General features: G+C 40.0%; 1 protein-coding gene across 4 annotated transcripts in view; it reads left to right on the plus strand.

The window, feature by feature from the left end:
- Positions 1-18,115, plus strand: part of GALNT6 (polypeptide N-acetylgalactosaminyltransferase 6) — a 73,592-nt gene that overhangs the window by 36,306 nt on the left and 19,171 nt on the right. For all 4 annotated transcript variants that reach the window (XM_026714690.2, XM_026714694.2, XM_087925294.1 and 1 more), the window contains exons 3-5: positions 6,215-6,387; positions 14,772-14,921; positions 17,157-17,391. In XM_026714690.2, the coding sequence (XP_026570475.1) occupies positions 6,215-6,387; positions 14,772-14,921; positions 17,157-17,391 (558 nt within the window). The remainder of the gene's footprint in view (positions 1-6,214; positions 6,388-14,771; positions 14,922-17,156; positions 17,392-18,115) is intronic.

The following is an 18,115-nucleotide window of genomic DNA, read 5'->3' on the forward strand; positions in this document are numbered from 1 at the left end:
TCATGACTTCATTACCAAAAAGGCATTTATTTGCTTATTTATTTGCAGGAAGTTCTAGCTCATAAGTCAGGATAGAAACATTTAATACAACATCAACAACCTTTGCCTATTTCAGATACTTGGGAAGGACTTGACAGATGGATAAAAATGTGACATTCAGTCTAAACCTCTAGCTGACTCTGCGGTGTACCATAATAATGACATAATATAATAATAACATAATAACAATATGAAATATCTGGACTTGCAGATAGATCAAAGTTAGCTTATGTAAAATGAATCTGTTATAACCATTGTGATCAGAGCCCTTGCCGCGATATTTAAAGAACTTCTTCAGTATCTGGAAATATTGAATTTATCAGACACGAATACCCTAATTTTACAATAAATAAATAAATAAATCACCCTGCTTGGAACTTCAACACTAGCTTAATAATTATTAGGTTCTTGGTTAGGATTTGAATTATAAGATTTCCACCAGTCTTACATTGAATGTAACTATAGATTACCCACATATAATTTTGTTATGGCCATAATGCAGCCGGCACTTTATGGTCGTAATTGTGATTGTTGTTAAGCAGATCATTACATGATCGACCTGATTTTACAACCTGTTTTTGCTGCAGTCATTCAATAAACCCATTTTTAGCTATGGGGAATTTTTGCCAAAACTTGGAAATGAACGCCAGTTGTCTGTAAAAAAAAAAAAATGCAGCAAATTAGTCATGTGACTGTGGGACACAGTAAATGGCTGTGAATGCAATCACATTACTGGGGAAAGGGAGGCATCAGAAGTTCAAAACAAGTGCCTTTTTATGGGTCCATTGTAACTTTGAATGGCTATTAAATGCTGAGTCATAAATCAAGCACTACCTCTAATAATAACATTGCAATCATTCATCCCCTCTTCCCTGCCATTTCCTCCCTTCCCCAACCAATTTAAATACTCGGTTCTTAACAGACTTCTCAAATGCTAAAAGGAGTTAAATGACAATAGCAGCAAGCTGTTTAAAGAAGCTCCGAAGAGTTTTATTCTCCATGCTGCGGCTAGTTATGGCTCATCCTCTCCACTTGAAAATAAAGAGGATTTGTGGCTTTCATGCACTTAGCTAGTCCCACAGGGTCTGCTACACTAGATTTAGACTTCTCAGCAGCTCTGCAGTGATTGAAAAAGCTGTAACATGGAATACAATTGGAATTTGATTTTGCTATATTGGCAACGCATCTACATCAGTGGTGCATTTCAAAAAAAGTTTACCACCGGTTCGGTGGGCGTGGTTTGGTGGGTGCGCTTTGTACGCAAACACACACTTTGTGTGTACCTGCTAAACGCACACTTTGCGCATGCACAGAGGCTCTCCGACTCACCTCCTGCAAGCCTGCACTCTCCCTGTTGCTTCAGCAGCTGACGGGTGGCAATCTGCTGTGCCGCGCAAAGCAGCTGAGCTTCAAAAGCAGGGACGGGTCAGGATGGGACCCAGGACCGGGCCAAACTCATTGATCTACATGCATTGCATATGGGCAGAAATATGTTGGCTTTTTTAAAAAAAATTCAACATCTCCCATATTAACTTAAGCTACTAGTGTAGCATTGTGTACTGTAGTACCTTAATGGATTCTGTCTCCTTGGATATCAGTACTGAATGCCTCCTTCCTTGCTCTTTCTCCTTTGATCTAGAAAAATCCTGTTGCTGCATTGAGAGTCTTGCTAGGGATCTATACAGTTGAGTTACCAACACCTACATATGGCTGGAATGAGAGTCCCTGTAGATTTACGGGTACGTTTTCCTTAAAGCATTCTTGGCTAGCTGTCCAAGAAACTGAGATTCTTAGAAGACTGAAAATAACTGGCACAATATATATGGCTGAGGACATCCAATTTGTCAGTACAAGTAGCCCTCGACTTACAGCAGTTCATTTTGTGACCGTTCAAAGTAACAACATCACTGAAAAAAGTCACTTATGACCATTTTTCACACTTACGACCATTGTAGAATCCCCATGGTCACATGATCAAAATGCAGATGCTTGGCAACTGGCATATATATATATCACAGATGAACACTATACAGAAGTGTAGATGAGATATACAGATGAGATTCTGCCAAAACGTTGCTACAACTTTAAAAGCACAACTACAATGACGTGGGAAAATATCCGAACAAAGCTGAATGCCATATATATATATATATATATATATATATATATATATATATATATATATATACACATACATACATACATACACACACACACACACACACACACACACACACACATTATTTTTTATATATATATATATATATATATATATATATATATATGAATGAATGACAGTTGCAGTGTCCCAGGTCACATGATCACTTAACAACTGTGCGAGAAAGGTTGCAAAATGGGGTAAAACTCACTTAAGAAATGTCTCACTTTGCAGCATAAATTTTGGGCCCAGTTGTGGTCTTTTGTTGTAAGACTACCCCGTATTTAGAAATCGATGGCTGTGAAAGACTGTCCATCTGCCAAAACTGCCAGAGTGCAAAAAAACCTCAGAATTTCCCTGGCTTCTTTGTTTGCAAGTGTAAAAAAGGAAAGTAGTCCAGAGCCTCTGATTCTAGCTATATCCCATATATTAGTGGGGAGCGACAAGTGCATCGGAAGGGAGAAAAGTCTCACAAAGCTGAACTCTTAACTGGTTTCCTTTCATCTCTGTTTTAAAAAAAGAACTGCCCAGGGTTCTGTTCTACTTTTTAATTATTCGATGTGACCCCCCCCCCCTCTCTCCTGCGGCCCTTCACTCTCCTACCTTGAGGTGCCACCGTTTCCCCATTTACAGAGCGGTGAACAGGGACAATTGCGGCCCTTTTTCAATACATAAATAAGAAAAAGGGGTTGCTCAAGTTCAAAACCTTTCCTTCATTACATCTGTCTCCTGCCCTTGGTTTTGGTCCGTTTCCTCTAGCTCTGAGAAAGCTCCGCCGCCTCCATAATTTTTCGCTTTGCTCGGCCAGTGGAACAGACAGGCGCTTACAGTACAGCAGGAGGGTGTGGAAGGAGGGAAAACTAGGGATGCTTGTCACCCCTTCCCCTGTGGTCTCCCTGAAGCTTTTTCTAAGGCCGCTGCTGAGGCTTTTCATAAGGGGGATAAGTCAGTCAAAGGAGCCAACAAAAGGCAGCTTCAATAAGGGCTTTAAAACTAGGCTGGGTTGGCAAGGCGGTTTTCTCCCTTCAACTTACCTCCTACCCTTCTGACAGCTGATTATTTCTGCCTAGCAGGTGTAGATATCCACAATAGAAGAATGCTGTGTTCAAGGCAGAGGGCAAGAATGTCATTCAGTCAACCCAAAAAAGCATAAACCAATTTCAATTAAAGGGTGTAAAGCCCTCCCAGAACCAAACCATAAATCGGGGAAATTGGCTCGGATGGAGGGGAGCCTGTGAATGAAACTTTTTTTTAAATTGTTGAGTGCTTTGGGGAGGGAGCGAGGGAGGGGAGGGCCTGATCTGCCATGTGGAACATTTCTTTCTCCCCCCCCCTCCCCACTTTTGATGTGCCCTAGAGGTATGCAGCACGTCAGGGACCCCTCTCTCTTCCTGCTGAAAGATTCAGAGGGTGGGACGGGTAGTGGAATCAAAAGAGGTTGCTGTAAAGTGGGGAGCCTCTTTTAACAACATGGTTTGAATTCCCCGACTCTCTGCCAAGCATCCCTGCACAGGATTCATCCTATGTATCCTAGAACACACCACATAGGTACTAAACAATAAAGCTTATTGCTTATTGGTTCTCTCCTGCAACAATTGGGAGAAAAGGAAGAACGTGCTACAGCAAGATATTTTAAAGGGCTTCCTGAATTTGCAAATGTGTGTTTATACATTACAGTACGCTAAATTACAGGTAGTCCTCAACTTACAACAGTTCATTTAGCGACTGTTCAAAGTTCCCAAAAGTGACTTATGACCATTTTTCACCACTTACAACCACTGAGGTGTCCCCTTGGTCACGTGATCAAAATTCTGACACTTGGCAACTGAGTCGTATTCATGACTGTTGCACTGCCCTGGGGCATTTTGATCCCTTTTTGCAACTTTCTGATAAGCGAAATCAATGGGGAAGCCAGATTCGTTTAACATCCGTGTTGCCAACTTAACAGCTGCAGTGATTCCCTTAACAAATTTGGCAAGAAAGGTCGTAAAATGGGGCAAAATCTGCTTAACAAGTGTCTCATTTAGCAACAGAAATTTGGGTCTCAATTGTGGTTGTAAGTTGAAGATTGCCTGTATACCTTAAATACCATAGATTAACTGACTATGAAAAGAAAAAATCCCATTATCATGTAAATTTCAAATCCCATTATCATATAAATATCACTTTCTCTCCACTGCCTTCCCTCAAAGGGGGGAAAAATATTGACAATACGTGCCAAATCATTTGAAGATATTTACCTCCAACATTACAACTCCGCTCATCCTCAAAGATTGCCCAAAACTTGTTAGAGAGTTTAAGGTAGCCAGATTTTGTCGTTATGGCTGAACTGAATGTTATTAGGGGAGCTCCCCGATTAAAAAAATAGTTCTTGGAGTGAAGTCGGGTCTGCCTTTGTTTCAAGAGACCTTAATTTAATTGTGCCAAGCTTTCTAGATGTTATAATATATTGTAACTAGTCAAACAACAGGAAGCAGAAGTTTCTGATCATTTATCATGCGGTGAAGGATGGTTTCTTTTTGTATCTGAATGGCCAACCTTGGCAAAGGATCCTAAACTACATGAGCTATGAGAAGTAGAAAGCTTTCTTCCTTTCTAAAGGAATGCATGCTCTCTGTGGAAAAAAAGAGCTCTCCGTTGTAACTTCGTATTTTACAGCTGAGCTTGCAAACAATGGCAGAAGGCAATGGCACTAGTCTCTAAATCTTAAGAGAATAAATGATCTCTCTCTCTCTCTCTCTCTCTCCCTCCCACCCCTCCTCTTAATACTCTGCCAGGCAGAGCTTCCATTCAAAAGCCCATAGGAGGCAACCCATTGAGACCCTTCATTGTTGTGGCCTTCTTTCAGGGATGCAATTCATGACCTCATCCTGTGACCTACAGGCACTTAAGGGCAAGGTAAAGGAGGGGTGAAGCAGCCTGGACTGGTAACCAAAAGCAATAGAGCTCTTGTCCCTTTTAAACATTAGGAAGAAGGGGGGATTTTAGCAGGCCTTTACTCTCTTGCGGTACTAAAATGCTAAGCTGCACCTGCTAAACTCCCCTTTATTGATGGGCCGGCTCAGAACTAGTATAGTCAAGTGATTAAGAGACTGAGCCCTGAAGCAATAGGGACTTGTTTTTCAAAGGTTAAGTTTGGCATAAATTTACTAAGTAGCCTGGTTTGAATGGTGCCTCTCTCAACCCCCATTTTCTGCAGTATGAAACTCAAAGTAGCATCAAATGTATTGATTGGGGTGATGTTTAAATAGCCAGAGATACTGCGTTGACTCTGAGAGAGTCTGTATACCTTAATTAAAACAACTGAAGATTTATAAAATAGTTACAAGCTTAGTGTCAAACATGGGTCTACAAGCAAAGGAAGGGGAAATACGTATGCCCAGGTTCATTCGCACAGCACTAAGCAGTAGTTTAGTATTATATCTGAATGTCTAGTTTTGGTGGTTTGTGGTATGGCAATGGGAGGTCTTCAGATCATGAACTCACATGCTTTGACAAATTATAGATCTTATACCCAGTATTTTAGACATATACGTTAGCTCATATGGCCATCTTAAGCTATATGGGCAGCCAAGCATAATAGTCAGGACAGATAAGTCCCAGAACCCTGGAGAGTCCAAGCTAATTTGGAAAATTCTGGCGTTGGAAGGACATAATGTTTAAATTCCACATACTGAGAACACGTAGTAAAGCACATTTTGTCCTATGGACAAGTTTGTTCTTGGGATGTAGTCATTTTCTCAGATCCTGAATTAAGAGATTACAGAGTCGTAGAAAGGGAGTTTATTGTTGTATTTGTCTGCATGTTAAAACTGAAATAATATCTACTTACAAGAAGGCTTTTCTTGAATAACCCCAAAATGCTAAAAAAAAATGTATTAAACTAAACACCGTATAACTCTATAACTCTTGGATGCAGAGCCTATCTAACCAGAATGAAAAAATGTTCATTATCTAATTAATGTAACACTCCTATCTAATATTAGTTGTAATTTAGATTTAATGTTCTTTTTGCAGGTGCATCGATCAAAAGTTCAAACGCTGCCCACCCCTTCCGACCACCAGTGTCATTATTGTCTTCCATAATGAAGCTTGGTCCACGTTGCTTCGCACTGTCTATAGTGTGCTGTACTCTTCTCCAGCTATATTGTTAAAGGAAATCATTCTTGTAGATGATGCCAGTACAGATGGCAAGTATAATCCCTTTGAAAGTGTGTGTGTGCCTGTGTATTGTTCCTGAAAGATGACCTGCTCTGTATGTAAGAAATACTTTAAGACTTTTGGATCATAATATCCTATTTGCCATAAGAACTAAATTACCCAATACCCGCATTTATATCTAGGGATAGGACAGCTAGTGTTCCTTTCTCTGTTGAACAGTCTAACTACTGTAAAGTTAAGGACTATAAAAGGCAAAGCAAGGAAGGTCCTTGAAATTTCCTGTCTACAGTGAGCACCTGAACATCAGATTATAGGCATTCATTCTCTTCATCAACTTTGCCTTCCATGTTACAATGCATGACATGAAGAGAAACACATTCATTGTTTTGGAATAACAAGTAAAAAATTCAGACCTGTTGCCAGTCCCAAAACAAGGTGTTTATATTAGAATACCTTGAATTAATTTTCTCTTACCTAAGGAATGAGCCAAAATTCCTACCCCTGATATAGGAGAAATGGATCACCAGTTAGCTTTCGGTTGCAGTTACGGAGCTAAAGTTAGTGCAGCCGGTTCCTCACTCTAAGGAAGCAATTATGATTTTTTTTTTTCATGCTGCCATGTCACGGGTTGTTTGACTTTCTTTATACAATAAATGAAGCAAGTGCCACATTTTGATATTACTCATTAACTCAGACTCTAGAACTCGTGTGAATATAATATCCTGCAGCAAAGATATTAAAAAAAATTAGAATACCCAAATACCTTTTCGCAGAACTGTATTTAGCCTCTGTCCAAACTACTCTGCTGGGCAAGTTTAGAAACCGCAAGCTGTATTTAGCGATCTAAATCGGTTATACTTCAGATTAAGATAATGACATGGTTCAACTTATATATTGTGCTTATATATTGTGCCTCAGCTTGCTTTCCTGGCTCTCTGCTAGTCAAGGTTTTCAAAGGGCCAGTAAAGATACCACAGTGGAATGGTTTCCTGAAGTTCTTTTTTTTTTTTAACATACCAATGAATTGCAAGTTTTAATACCCGTTTGTGCATACAGTCTTACATATTGACCCATTCTTTCTGCTTTTGTCTTAGATTTACATCTTTCTCTTCTGCTCCATTCTGCATCCATTCTTTGCTTTCTCTCTAAATCCCAGCTTTCCCCCCTTCGCGTGGAACAATACCATTTTCCAGGAGGGGAAGGAAGATTATTTTAGATGTTCTTCCCATGTATCTTTTCCTGTGTCCTTAGCTCCACATTTTCACAATGTAATGTTTTATGCTAGCAGTTAGAAAAATAACAGCACAACTAGCCAATATGAAATTTATTAATGAAAAAAAAACCCACTGGAATGTATTTTTCCTTCTAGTTAGATTAGTGTTTTAACCACTTATACAGCCAATCAAATGCTCACAGGTAGTCCTCAGCTTCTGATCACAATTGAGTCTAAAATTTGTGTTGCTAAGCAAGACAGTTTTTAAGGGAGTTTTTAGTCCCATTTTACAACCTTTCTTGCTGCAATTGTTCAGTTAGTAACAGTTGATAAATGAATTTGGCTTCCCCCATTGACTTTGCCTGTCAGAAGGTAACAAAAGGTGACCCCGTGACACAGCAACCGTCATAAATACATGCCAGTTGCCCTGTGTCTGACTTTTGATCACATGACCATGGGGATGCTGCAACAGTTGTACATGTGAAAAAAAGGTCATAAGTCACTTGTTTCATTGCTGTTATAACTTTGAACAGCCACTAAACAAATTGCCATAAGTCAAGGACTACTTGTATTACCCCCAAACTGTGAAGAGAGATAAGTACAGAAAGTAGTAGGTACAATCTTGTTCAGGTTCTTTGGTTTTAGAGGTATTGCAAGCCTAGGATAAGATGTGGAGGCTGACCAGCCTGTTTTTGAAAAATCCGTGCTTGTGTCCAAGAGGCTCTGCCTCTTTTCCAGTATTGCATGCTGGCTGGGTCCTGCTTTTACCACGTCAGATTATTGATCCTTGTAACCAAAGGTATCTTCCATGGCAGAGTGTCAGAGAAATGCAGAAGGCATCTACCTCCTTTCAATGTTTTTCTGTAGCGCATAAATTAGGTTAGAAATGACAGCAGATAAAATTGAAAGGAAATGATTTCATCCAAAACTCCTGAGCTTCATGGCTATAGGTGATGCTATCCTTCTCCTAACTGGAAATTGTTCCACCACAGCATGCACTTTCTCTAACCCTTTCCCTTGTCCCAGTCATGCTCCTACCTACCCCACTCCCCAGTCAAAGAAATCTTAAATCATCGTTAATTCAACGATGGGAGTGAGTTTCACAAACTGGTGTTCCACAACTGGAAATAATGCGGTTGAGAAGGCCACTTGTGAGCAAACTGTTTATAAAGTTTCTTGCTTCTTTTATCAGATTAAGTAGATCTTATTTCCAGAAATAATAAGCAGCTTGTTCAAAGAGGTGTGGTTTTTGAAGCACTGTATTTTGAAAAGTTTAATGTCCCCTTTGACTGCTTTGCTGTAATTGCAACATTTAACTATGCAGCTATTTTAGAGATTCTGGCACATGATACTAGGCTGATACTGTATTATTTCTATGTTTTTCACTAAACCTGCCCTGCAGGAAAGGTGAGAAAGCTACTGCCTTCTGTGAAAAGCAGATTATTGGCTGGCAGCCTGCCCTTTTAAAGAGTTACTTTAAAATTGAAGGGTAAAATACAAAGAAATAAATTGATTCTGAAGACAGATGAATTGCTAGAGTTGTCCTAAGATACTTTGTTGCTGGAGGTAGAACAGCAAATGTTTTCTTCATATAGTTGCATTAAAAAAAAAACAACCCACCGAGTCAGAAAAGATTACAGATGAGTCTCTCTGGGAGGCAGTAAAAAAAAAAGTTCTAGCAATTTTCTGTGATACATCTTGAAGAAACTTTTCATTTTATCTAATGATAGGACCATTACCACACAGTTCTAAGGCTTTTCTTTAGTCTTCTGCCTTCTTATAGTGGATGAGATGTTGCAGTTGTCTCTTTTCACGTACCCCAAACAGATGCTTGCGCAGAACATAGAATAATAGGAGTAGAAGGGGGCTTGGAAGTCTTCTAGTCCAACATCTGCTCAAGCAGGATGTCAGTTACCCCAATTAAATCATGAGCCTCGAGCCACACTCCCAAAACTAAAAAGGATTTATTTAAAGTTAACATTCTACGTCCGGCATTAACCTGGGCGTAGCCAACTCTGAGATACGTAATTCACTGTCACCCTTGATCCTGCTTTCCCCCCCATCCCTCTGGGTGTATCATCCAACGAAAAATGTCCATAGCCAAGAGTCATCAATCATGCTGTCCAATTAGATTTTTGCAGGGCAGAAGCTTCAGTCATCAAATCCTTCAGTCACTGCTACCTTCTCATTGAAACTCCGCCCCCTTTTTTTCTGTTGTCAACTATAAAACATGTATACAAAATGTTTTATGAGTTGACACAGGAGACCCTATACCATGCTGGACAAATGGTTGTCCAGTCCGTTCTTGAAAATCTCCAGTGATGAAGTATCCACAACTTCTGAAGGCAAGTCATTCCACTGATCAGTTGGTCTCACTGTCAGGAAATTTCTTCTTAGTTCTAGGCTGGCTCTCTCTTTAATGTTCCTCGACTTATTATTTCTTATCCTGCCCACAGGTGCTTTGGAGAATAGGTCAACCCCTTCTCTGGGACAGCCCCTCAAGTCCTGGAAGACTGCTATCATATCATTACTAGTCTTTCTCTTCCTTAGACTAGACATACCCAGTTACTGAAATCGTTCATCATATGTTTTAGCCTCCGGTCTCCTAATCGTTTTTGTTGATCTTCTTTGCCCTCTTTCTAGCATCTCAACATCCTTTTTGTATCATGGCGATCAGAACTGGTTGCAGTATTTCAAGTATGGTCTTACCAATGCAGTATAAAGTAGTGCTATCACTTCACATGGTCTTGAAACTATCCCTCTGTTAATGCAGCCTAGGAGTGCATTGATATTTGGAGGGGCCAGCTTTTTGTACCAGATTAGTTCTCCAGCTGAGTCTTGGGCTTGGTGCACATATACACAGTTTATTGTTCCCCATCACATTCTCAACATCAGAATTTTGGGAGGAAGAGCAGCATTTTCCTTGAGCAATAAAGGAAAGGATACCTAAATTATGACTTCCAGACATCTTGGAATGCCTGACACAGCATTCTGAGCAGGAATTGTTGATACTTGTAGACAAAGGTCTATTGAGTTCTTCAAACATAAAAGACTTGTGTTTCTCTTTGAATCTTGTAGTGTTGTAATATAGAGATGCCTAGATGGATTATAAGTTGCTTTGCAAGCATTAGCTCCCACCCCATTTGAATAAGCGGTTGCCTATCATTTTCTTCCTTAGCTGGGAATTTTCTTAACAAAAGGTTACTTGCTTGCTTTGAATTGCTTTGAGCAAATATTCAGGATCATTAACTCTTTCCTGTTCTCATCTTAAGCTAACACCAGCACAGAAGGCAGGGCCAATGCTTAAGAAAAGAGTGTTTATTAGTTAAGTAAAAGAGAGAGAGGTTTGCTATCTTTTTTGTTGTCTGTTATTTAGGCTGCATATATATATATATACACAGGGAAATTTCAAGGTCAGTTTTGACCTAATTGCTCAGGAAATGTTAAAATCAATTACAATTTAACTAGAGTTTTAATTAATATAAAGAACAAGTAAACTATCATTACTAATAATTCTTTTTAGTATATATTTTAATACAGATAACTTACACTTATTGGGCTATTTTATTTAGATTTTTGATTGCTGTTAGGCTCTGAAAACACACACACACTCATACACAGACAAAAAACATCCCTATCTATCTGATTTTAGGCTTCCTCACTATAAATATTATGTTCTCCTGATAATAATATTTTTATTCTCCTTTTCCTACAAAGTGTAAAACACAGTTTTGTTCTCACTCACTGCCTTTATGCTAACAGTCCAGGTAAAGTACAGATCTAAGGCAGGAATGGGATTCCAATTTTTTAACAACCAGTTCTGTGGGCGTGGCTTAAGTGGTGGTCATATGACTGGGTGGGCGTGGCTTGGTGGTCATGTTATTGCCTGGGGGTGGCCAACTCAACATCACTCACATCGAGGCACGCATCTCCTCACCTGGCCTCTCATGACTGTGGGGATGCTGCAACAGTCGTAAGTGTGAAAAACGGTCATAAGTCACTTTTTTCAGTGCCACTGTAACTTTGAATGGTCACTCCACACAAGCAAAGTACCAGCAAAGGAGGGAAAAAAAACTCCAGAGACGTTCCAGAGACAGGAAGTCTATTCCTGCCAAGAATGTAATAAGGGTTAACGGAGAGGCAGTTTCTGTAAGCAACACCAGAATGTTTCCTTCCTGCCTTCCTTACAGGATTAGGCCAATAATTTCTTCTAACAACCGGTTCTCTGAACTGCTTAGAATGTTAACAACCGGTTCTAGCGAATAGGTGTGAACCGGTAGAATCCCACCCCTGATATAAGGCCTTTATTGCTGTCCCTTCTTATCATTTGTTATCTTAAAACCAGATTTATATTGGGTAATCTTCAAATAGAGGGCTTGTCAAGAACAAGACACCACCATACCATTCTATCCACACTGAAGAATGAAATAAAAGTATTAGCCCATTACCCTGCACATAATCTGGGAATTTTAAAGAGAATGAACTTCGTTAAAAAAAACCTGGTCTAATGTGGGGAGACAATAATTCACTTGGCCACCTAGTAATAATTTTTATTGTTGGGGCTGTAGTAAGCTATTATTTCTGGTATCTCCAAAGACTTCTGAGTTAGTGGAAGAGAGTGTTTGTTTGTATATATGTGACTGTAAGAAGACTACTACCTCAGCTACTTTGACTGAAAGTTGCTTCTATTTTATAGTTGCCATTTTCCAATTCCATGCTGTCATTTCCTGCCCTCTTCCTCTTCTATACCATTATTATACCATTCAGATTCACAGCAGACTCCTTCAGGGTGGCTGCAATTTACAAAGCTAACAATCTCTCCCCACAGAGACTTGAACTGTTTCCTGCCCACAGGTTGCACCTGCCACCAAAAGTCTGGTCAGAGTAATTCTAAATAAGGACTTAGCTTTGATGCTAAGAGAGGCTGGGTTAAGAGTGGGCGGTTGAGAGAAACACAGAGCATTCCCTTTTTTTTGTTCCCTGATAAATAAATAGGGTTCTGCAATTAATGCAAGTAATTGGATACTGACAGGCAAGGTATTCAACATCGTTTCCCTCCACCCACCACCCCAATCTTGATCCCTCCAAATATGTTAGACTCCAACTCAGGGGTGGGATTCAAATTTTTAACAACCAGTTCTATGGGCATGGCTTAGTTGGTGGGTGTGGCTTGGTGGTCATGTTATTGGCTGGGCATGGTCAACTTAATATCACTCACATCAAGGCACGCATCTCCTCACCTGGCCTCTCATGACTGTGGGGATGCTACAACAGTCGTAAGTGTGAAAAATGGTCATAAGTCACTTTTTCAGCGCCATTGTAACTTTGAATGGTCACTCCACACAAGCAAAGTACCAGCAAAGGAGGGGAAAAAAAACTCCAGAGAAGTTCCTGAGACAGAAAGTCTAGTCCTGCCAAGAATGTAATAAGAGTTAACGGAGAGGCAGTTTCTGTAAGCAACACCAGAATGTTTCCTTCCTGCCTTCCTTACAGGATTAGGCCAGTAATTTCTTCTAACAACCGGCTCTCCAAACTGCTTAGAATGTTAACAAACGGTTCTAGCGAATAGGTGCAAACTGGTAGAATCCCACCCCTGCTCCAACTCCCATTACTGGATGTACTCTGAGGGCACCTAGTGAAGGAAAGGATCCTGTAACTCTCAAATATTAGCATAAGAAAGGACATCATTGAGAATTAAGCATTGAATAACAAACTGAACAAAAGTGAATTAAAATTAAACATTGAATAACAAACTGCACCAATGGTAATAACAATTCTGGGCGATGATTTATTTCCCTGGCTGTTCTGGGTCTAAGCATTTCATGCAATGTTGACATGGGAAAGTATACTGATCAAAAAAGCAGAATGCACTGAGTAAGAAAGCAGGTATTAATCAGAAAGGGGTGGGGTGGGAAAATAGGTGATTTTGTACAGATGCCTAAAAGTTTATCTAAGTACTTCTGTTGTTCTGTTGCTTAGCACTAACTTCAGGAGTGTATACAAGGCAATTCTTATCGCTACCCACGCACTCTTCAAACAAATGATAATATTTTTAATTCACTTTTGAGTTCTTAAAAAAATGTGTAGTGGCCTTGCTGCACTTGTAGTCTATAGTGAACAAGGTTGCAAAACAGGTCCAATATGTTCTGAGCTGCTAGCTGCAGACCAGTGATTTGAAAACATTTTCCAAATAATGGGTAAGAAATTTGGGCAATGGGCAGATATAAAATTTAACATTTAATCAATTGCTACCAGTGGTGTGTTCCCCATTCTTGGGTAGCAAGAATCAAAGCATGTCTGGAATACAGCAAACTCTTCTACAGCAAAATCTTGGCTGTGTGTGTTTAAAAGTACAGCAACCTGCTTTGAGGTATAAATGTAAATAAGTATGTATGTATTTGTGTGGTTGAGAATGACTTTCAGTGATCATAGTATGCTTTTATTTTCCTGCCCGAATGAGTATAAAATCACACTCTTTGACTGGTAAAGACTGTATTTTTCTTCATCTTCACTATCTTTTCCTAGTCCCAACTTCTCTTTTTTTCCCGAGCCTTTCATTTCTTTAATCATCATATTTGATTTCATAAGTATTTTTTTTAGTCCTTAAGCTTGTTTTCAAGTAAAAAAGTAAACTTGTGAAATTAAAAACCAGAGTTTAAATTGATCCCCCAGAGGAATGAGAATCAGACTCCCATCGTCACCAGACTCTGGAGCATCATATCCCACTGACTAACTGACCAACTGACTAACTGTCTGCCCATCTCCCTCAGAAAGGGACTCTGGGTAGTGTACAATAAAATATTAAAACATAGAAACAAAAGTTCAAAAGAGGCAAAGATTATTAAAAAACATTGTTAAAAATTAATTAAAAGATAAAGAGAGGGCTTTCAGGGCAACCACCACCCCATGGCTGCATGCTCCTATGAGAACCAAAAGCAAGGCCACACTGCCATGTTTTCATACCTTTCTGAAAGGCCAAGAGATTGGAGCCATGCCTCACCTCAGGGGGAGAGTGTAGCACACGAAGTGGGAGACAAAGGCAGAGAAGGCTCTCTTCCTGGACCCTGCCAGTCAAAATTCTTTAACTGACAGAGACTGCAACATATTTTCTCTGCCTGACCGAGTGTGATGGGACAATGTAATGGTACAAAGACAGTTCCTTAGGTAACCTGTCCTCGTGTTTGATGAATTCTCTTTCAGACTATTTGAAAGATGATTTGGACAACTATGTGAAGCAATTGCAGATAGTCAGAGTTGTTCGGCAGTTGGAGAGAAAGGGCTTAATAACTGCCCGATTACTTGGTGCCAGTGTTGCCAAGGGTGATGTCCTCACTTTCTTGGATGCTCATTGTAAGTAATAAATCACTTTATTGATAAAGTTTGCCTTTTTTTTTCCCCTTTGGCATGCTGTGCCAGTTCATAAATGTGTATGCGTTAATTCAGTGTCTCTCAACATGTCTTAGAGTTACCAAGGTTGAGAAACACTCCATTAATTGATTGCTCTACATCTCGGGTTGGTTCACAGAACCATATTTGCCCTTTGATCAATCTCCATCCATTAATGATCAGCCCAGGCATTGAATGGGTATGGCAGACTTAATGCTACCGATTCTTATTGTTGTGTCAAACATAATAACTTCAGTGAAGTCAAACAATTGGATGCCGCTTGAATGACCTAATCAACAGACTGTACTAAAAATGCTATTTTTTTGTTCAAAATGTTAAGGCAATAAAACTGCATCCAACATGCCCAGATGTAGGTTGGATGCATCATCATTCAATATTTCATTACAAAGGAAATGAAGTAGAGTTGCTAGGAGTTGGGCACCTATGCATTCAATGCATTTATTTAATGTACATACAAGTGTCTCTGTCCCGGAGGCATGTTCTGATTCTCTTGTATAGAGTATATGGTATAAAAAAATCCTTAGATAAGTTTGATTCCCAGAATGTTCAGTAAATTTACTTCAGCCATTTGTGCCTCCATTTTTAGACCTTATATGATTGTTTCCCTCCATGGTTCTATTTTTGTTCATTTTGTCAAATTTTGCAGACTACTTAACGGCTCAATTTCTTTGGAAGATAGACTCAAGAGTCAGAAGGATATTGACAGACTTTAGCATTGAGCCCTATCCCATAAGGTGCAGTACAGTGACAAAGTAAGGTCCCATACTTAGGCAGGGAAAACCAGATGCATAGGTACAGAACAGGCAATACCTAGCTCAACAGTAGTGCCTGTGAAAGGGATCTTGATGTCCTGGTGGACTACTGCTTAAGTATGAACCAGCAGTGTGCTGCAGCTGCCAAAAAACCCAACAGAGTCCTTGGCTGCATCAACAGAGGGATAGCATCAAGATCACTAGTCAGACCGCATTTGAAACACTACACCCGGTTCTGGTTACCGCCATTCGAAAAGGATGCTAAGGCCCTAGCAAGAGTGCAGAGAAGAGCAAGAAAGATGATAATGGGTCTGGAGGCTAAATCATACAATTAACAGCTAAGGGAACTAAGTATGTTTAGTCTAATGAGGAGAAAGTTTAGGGGAGATCTGATAGTAGTCTTCCAATACTAGAAGGGCTGTCATAGGGAAGAGGGCATCAATTTATTCTCCAAAGCACCTGAGGGCAGGACAAGAAGCAATGGATGGAAGTTCATCAGAGGGAGATCCAACCTGGAAATAAGGAGGAATTTCCTGACAGAACAATTAATCAGTGAAACAGCTTGCTTCCTTGAGTTATTGATGCTCTATATCGCTGGAGGTTTTCAAGAAATGATTGGACAACTATGGTATTTGTGCAGGATAGTATAAGGACGCTTGCCTTGGATGGGGCAGAATAGGGATAGGGATAGACGGCTCCACGGTCCCTTCCAGTCCTATGTTTCTATAATTCTATGTATTGATATTGACATCTGGACACATTAATAATACAAGTTTTCTTGACAGCAATATGGAAGTGCTTAGGACATTGTGTTTTTCTGGGAAGGCATTTTTTATTTGTCCAACTAGCCTATGGCCCAGGTAATTCCCAAACTGTCTACAATCCAAATACCAGCCAGATTTGATCCTGGGAAGGTTCTGAGCCCAGAAAAAAATCAGGTGTCCTCATCTTGCAAATGTTAAGGCATAAATATTGAAGTTTTTAAAAGAAAATTGGGGGTCCGTATGACTTTCCATGGGTAAGAAAGTGAACATTATGGGAGAAATGTTTTCAGAGAAGCAGTTCCTGAGCATCAGGTACCTCTGAAAAACCCTGAAAGGTAGAAGTGACCTCAGCAACTGTCAGGTGCAAAGGAAGAACCAGGAACAGGAGTTTAGTCCAAAGCACTTCAAGTTTGTTCCGTGCTACCTATACACAAGAATCTGATCTACTAATGGTCAAGGTAAATTGGTGCTAGATAAAAGTAAATGGAATTCAAGAGGGGCTGGTCTTAGGTCTCTTGTGGGAGCATAGGGACTTCAAACTGATGATGCATTTGACTCCTCCCTTGGGCTCAGCCTGGTCATCTCCTACAACAGCAGCATTTGAAAATAGGCATTTATTTCTGCAGAGATGGTGTAGCAATTCCTGTTTCTTTTTTCCTCAGGTGAATGTTTCCATGGATGGTTAGAGCCTCTCCTATCGCGCATTGCTGAAGAGCCCACCGCTGTGGTCAGTCCAGATATCACCACCATTGACTTGAACACCTTTGAATTTTCAAAGCCCATCCAATATGGGAAGCAGCACAGTCGGGGAAACTTTGATTGGAGTCTCACTTTTGGCTGGGAGGCTATCCCTCAACACGAGAAGCAGAGAAGAAAAGATGAGACTTACCCAATCAAGTAGGTTCAAGCTGAAAATTTGATACCATTGTTAATGTGTCTGGGAAATTGATGGGTGGGAAGAGATTGCATTAAAAAAAAAACGCACAGTTTCCCAAAGCATAGGTTTCAGTTTTGGAAATCCTGAAATCAATTATATCCCATTTTTGTCTCTTTACATCCCACTGTTGAATTTTAGTCATGAAATAAAAAATCACAGTATTTCTGTTTTTGACAGAAATTGGGAGTTTGGGGTTTTGCCTGGACTAAGATTGCTTCAGGGTTATCTTGGATCTCTTAGTCCAATCTTCTCTAAACTGGTTGCCATCCAGATGGGTGGGGCTTCAATTCCTAAAATTCTCACCATGGTGACTGGAATTGTGTCAGCCTGAACATCCGGAGCAAGTCCTCAGATTGAACAAGGCATCGGTGCCGTTGGCTCTGATAGGCGAGATGGATAGCAAAACAAATTTAATAACTAAATAAATGAAATATACTAAAGCGGTCACTTAATAGGAATGAGACATAGATGTTGAGGCATATTCCTGAAGAGTTAGCCAAGGAAGTACATCTAGATGACACAGCGTTTCCTGTTAAAGAAGCATCTGTATGGAATCAAATGGAAGAGAATATCTGAAGATCTGCACTGAGATATTCTTCTCATCTTCGAATCAAAGTGGAAGGGATTGTTTTCTCTCCATTGTGCCTAAGTGGTGACCAGTGGTGGCTAACCTTTTTGGGCTCT

The sequence above is a fragment of the Pseudonaja textilis genome, chromosome 2 (assembly GCF_049901715.1).
Source record: "Pseudonaja textilis isolate UNSWEBS1 chromosome 2, rPseTex1.2, whole genome shotgun sequence".
NCBI classification, from domain to species: Eukaryota; Metazoa; Chordata; class Lepidosauria; order Squamata; family Elapidae; genus Pseudonaja; species Pseudonaja textilis.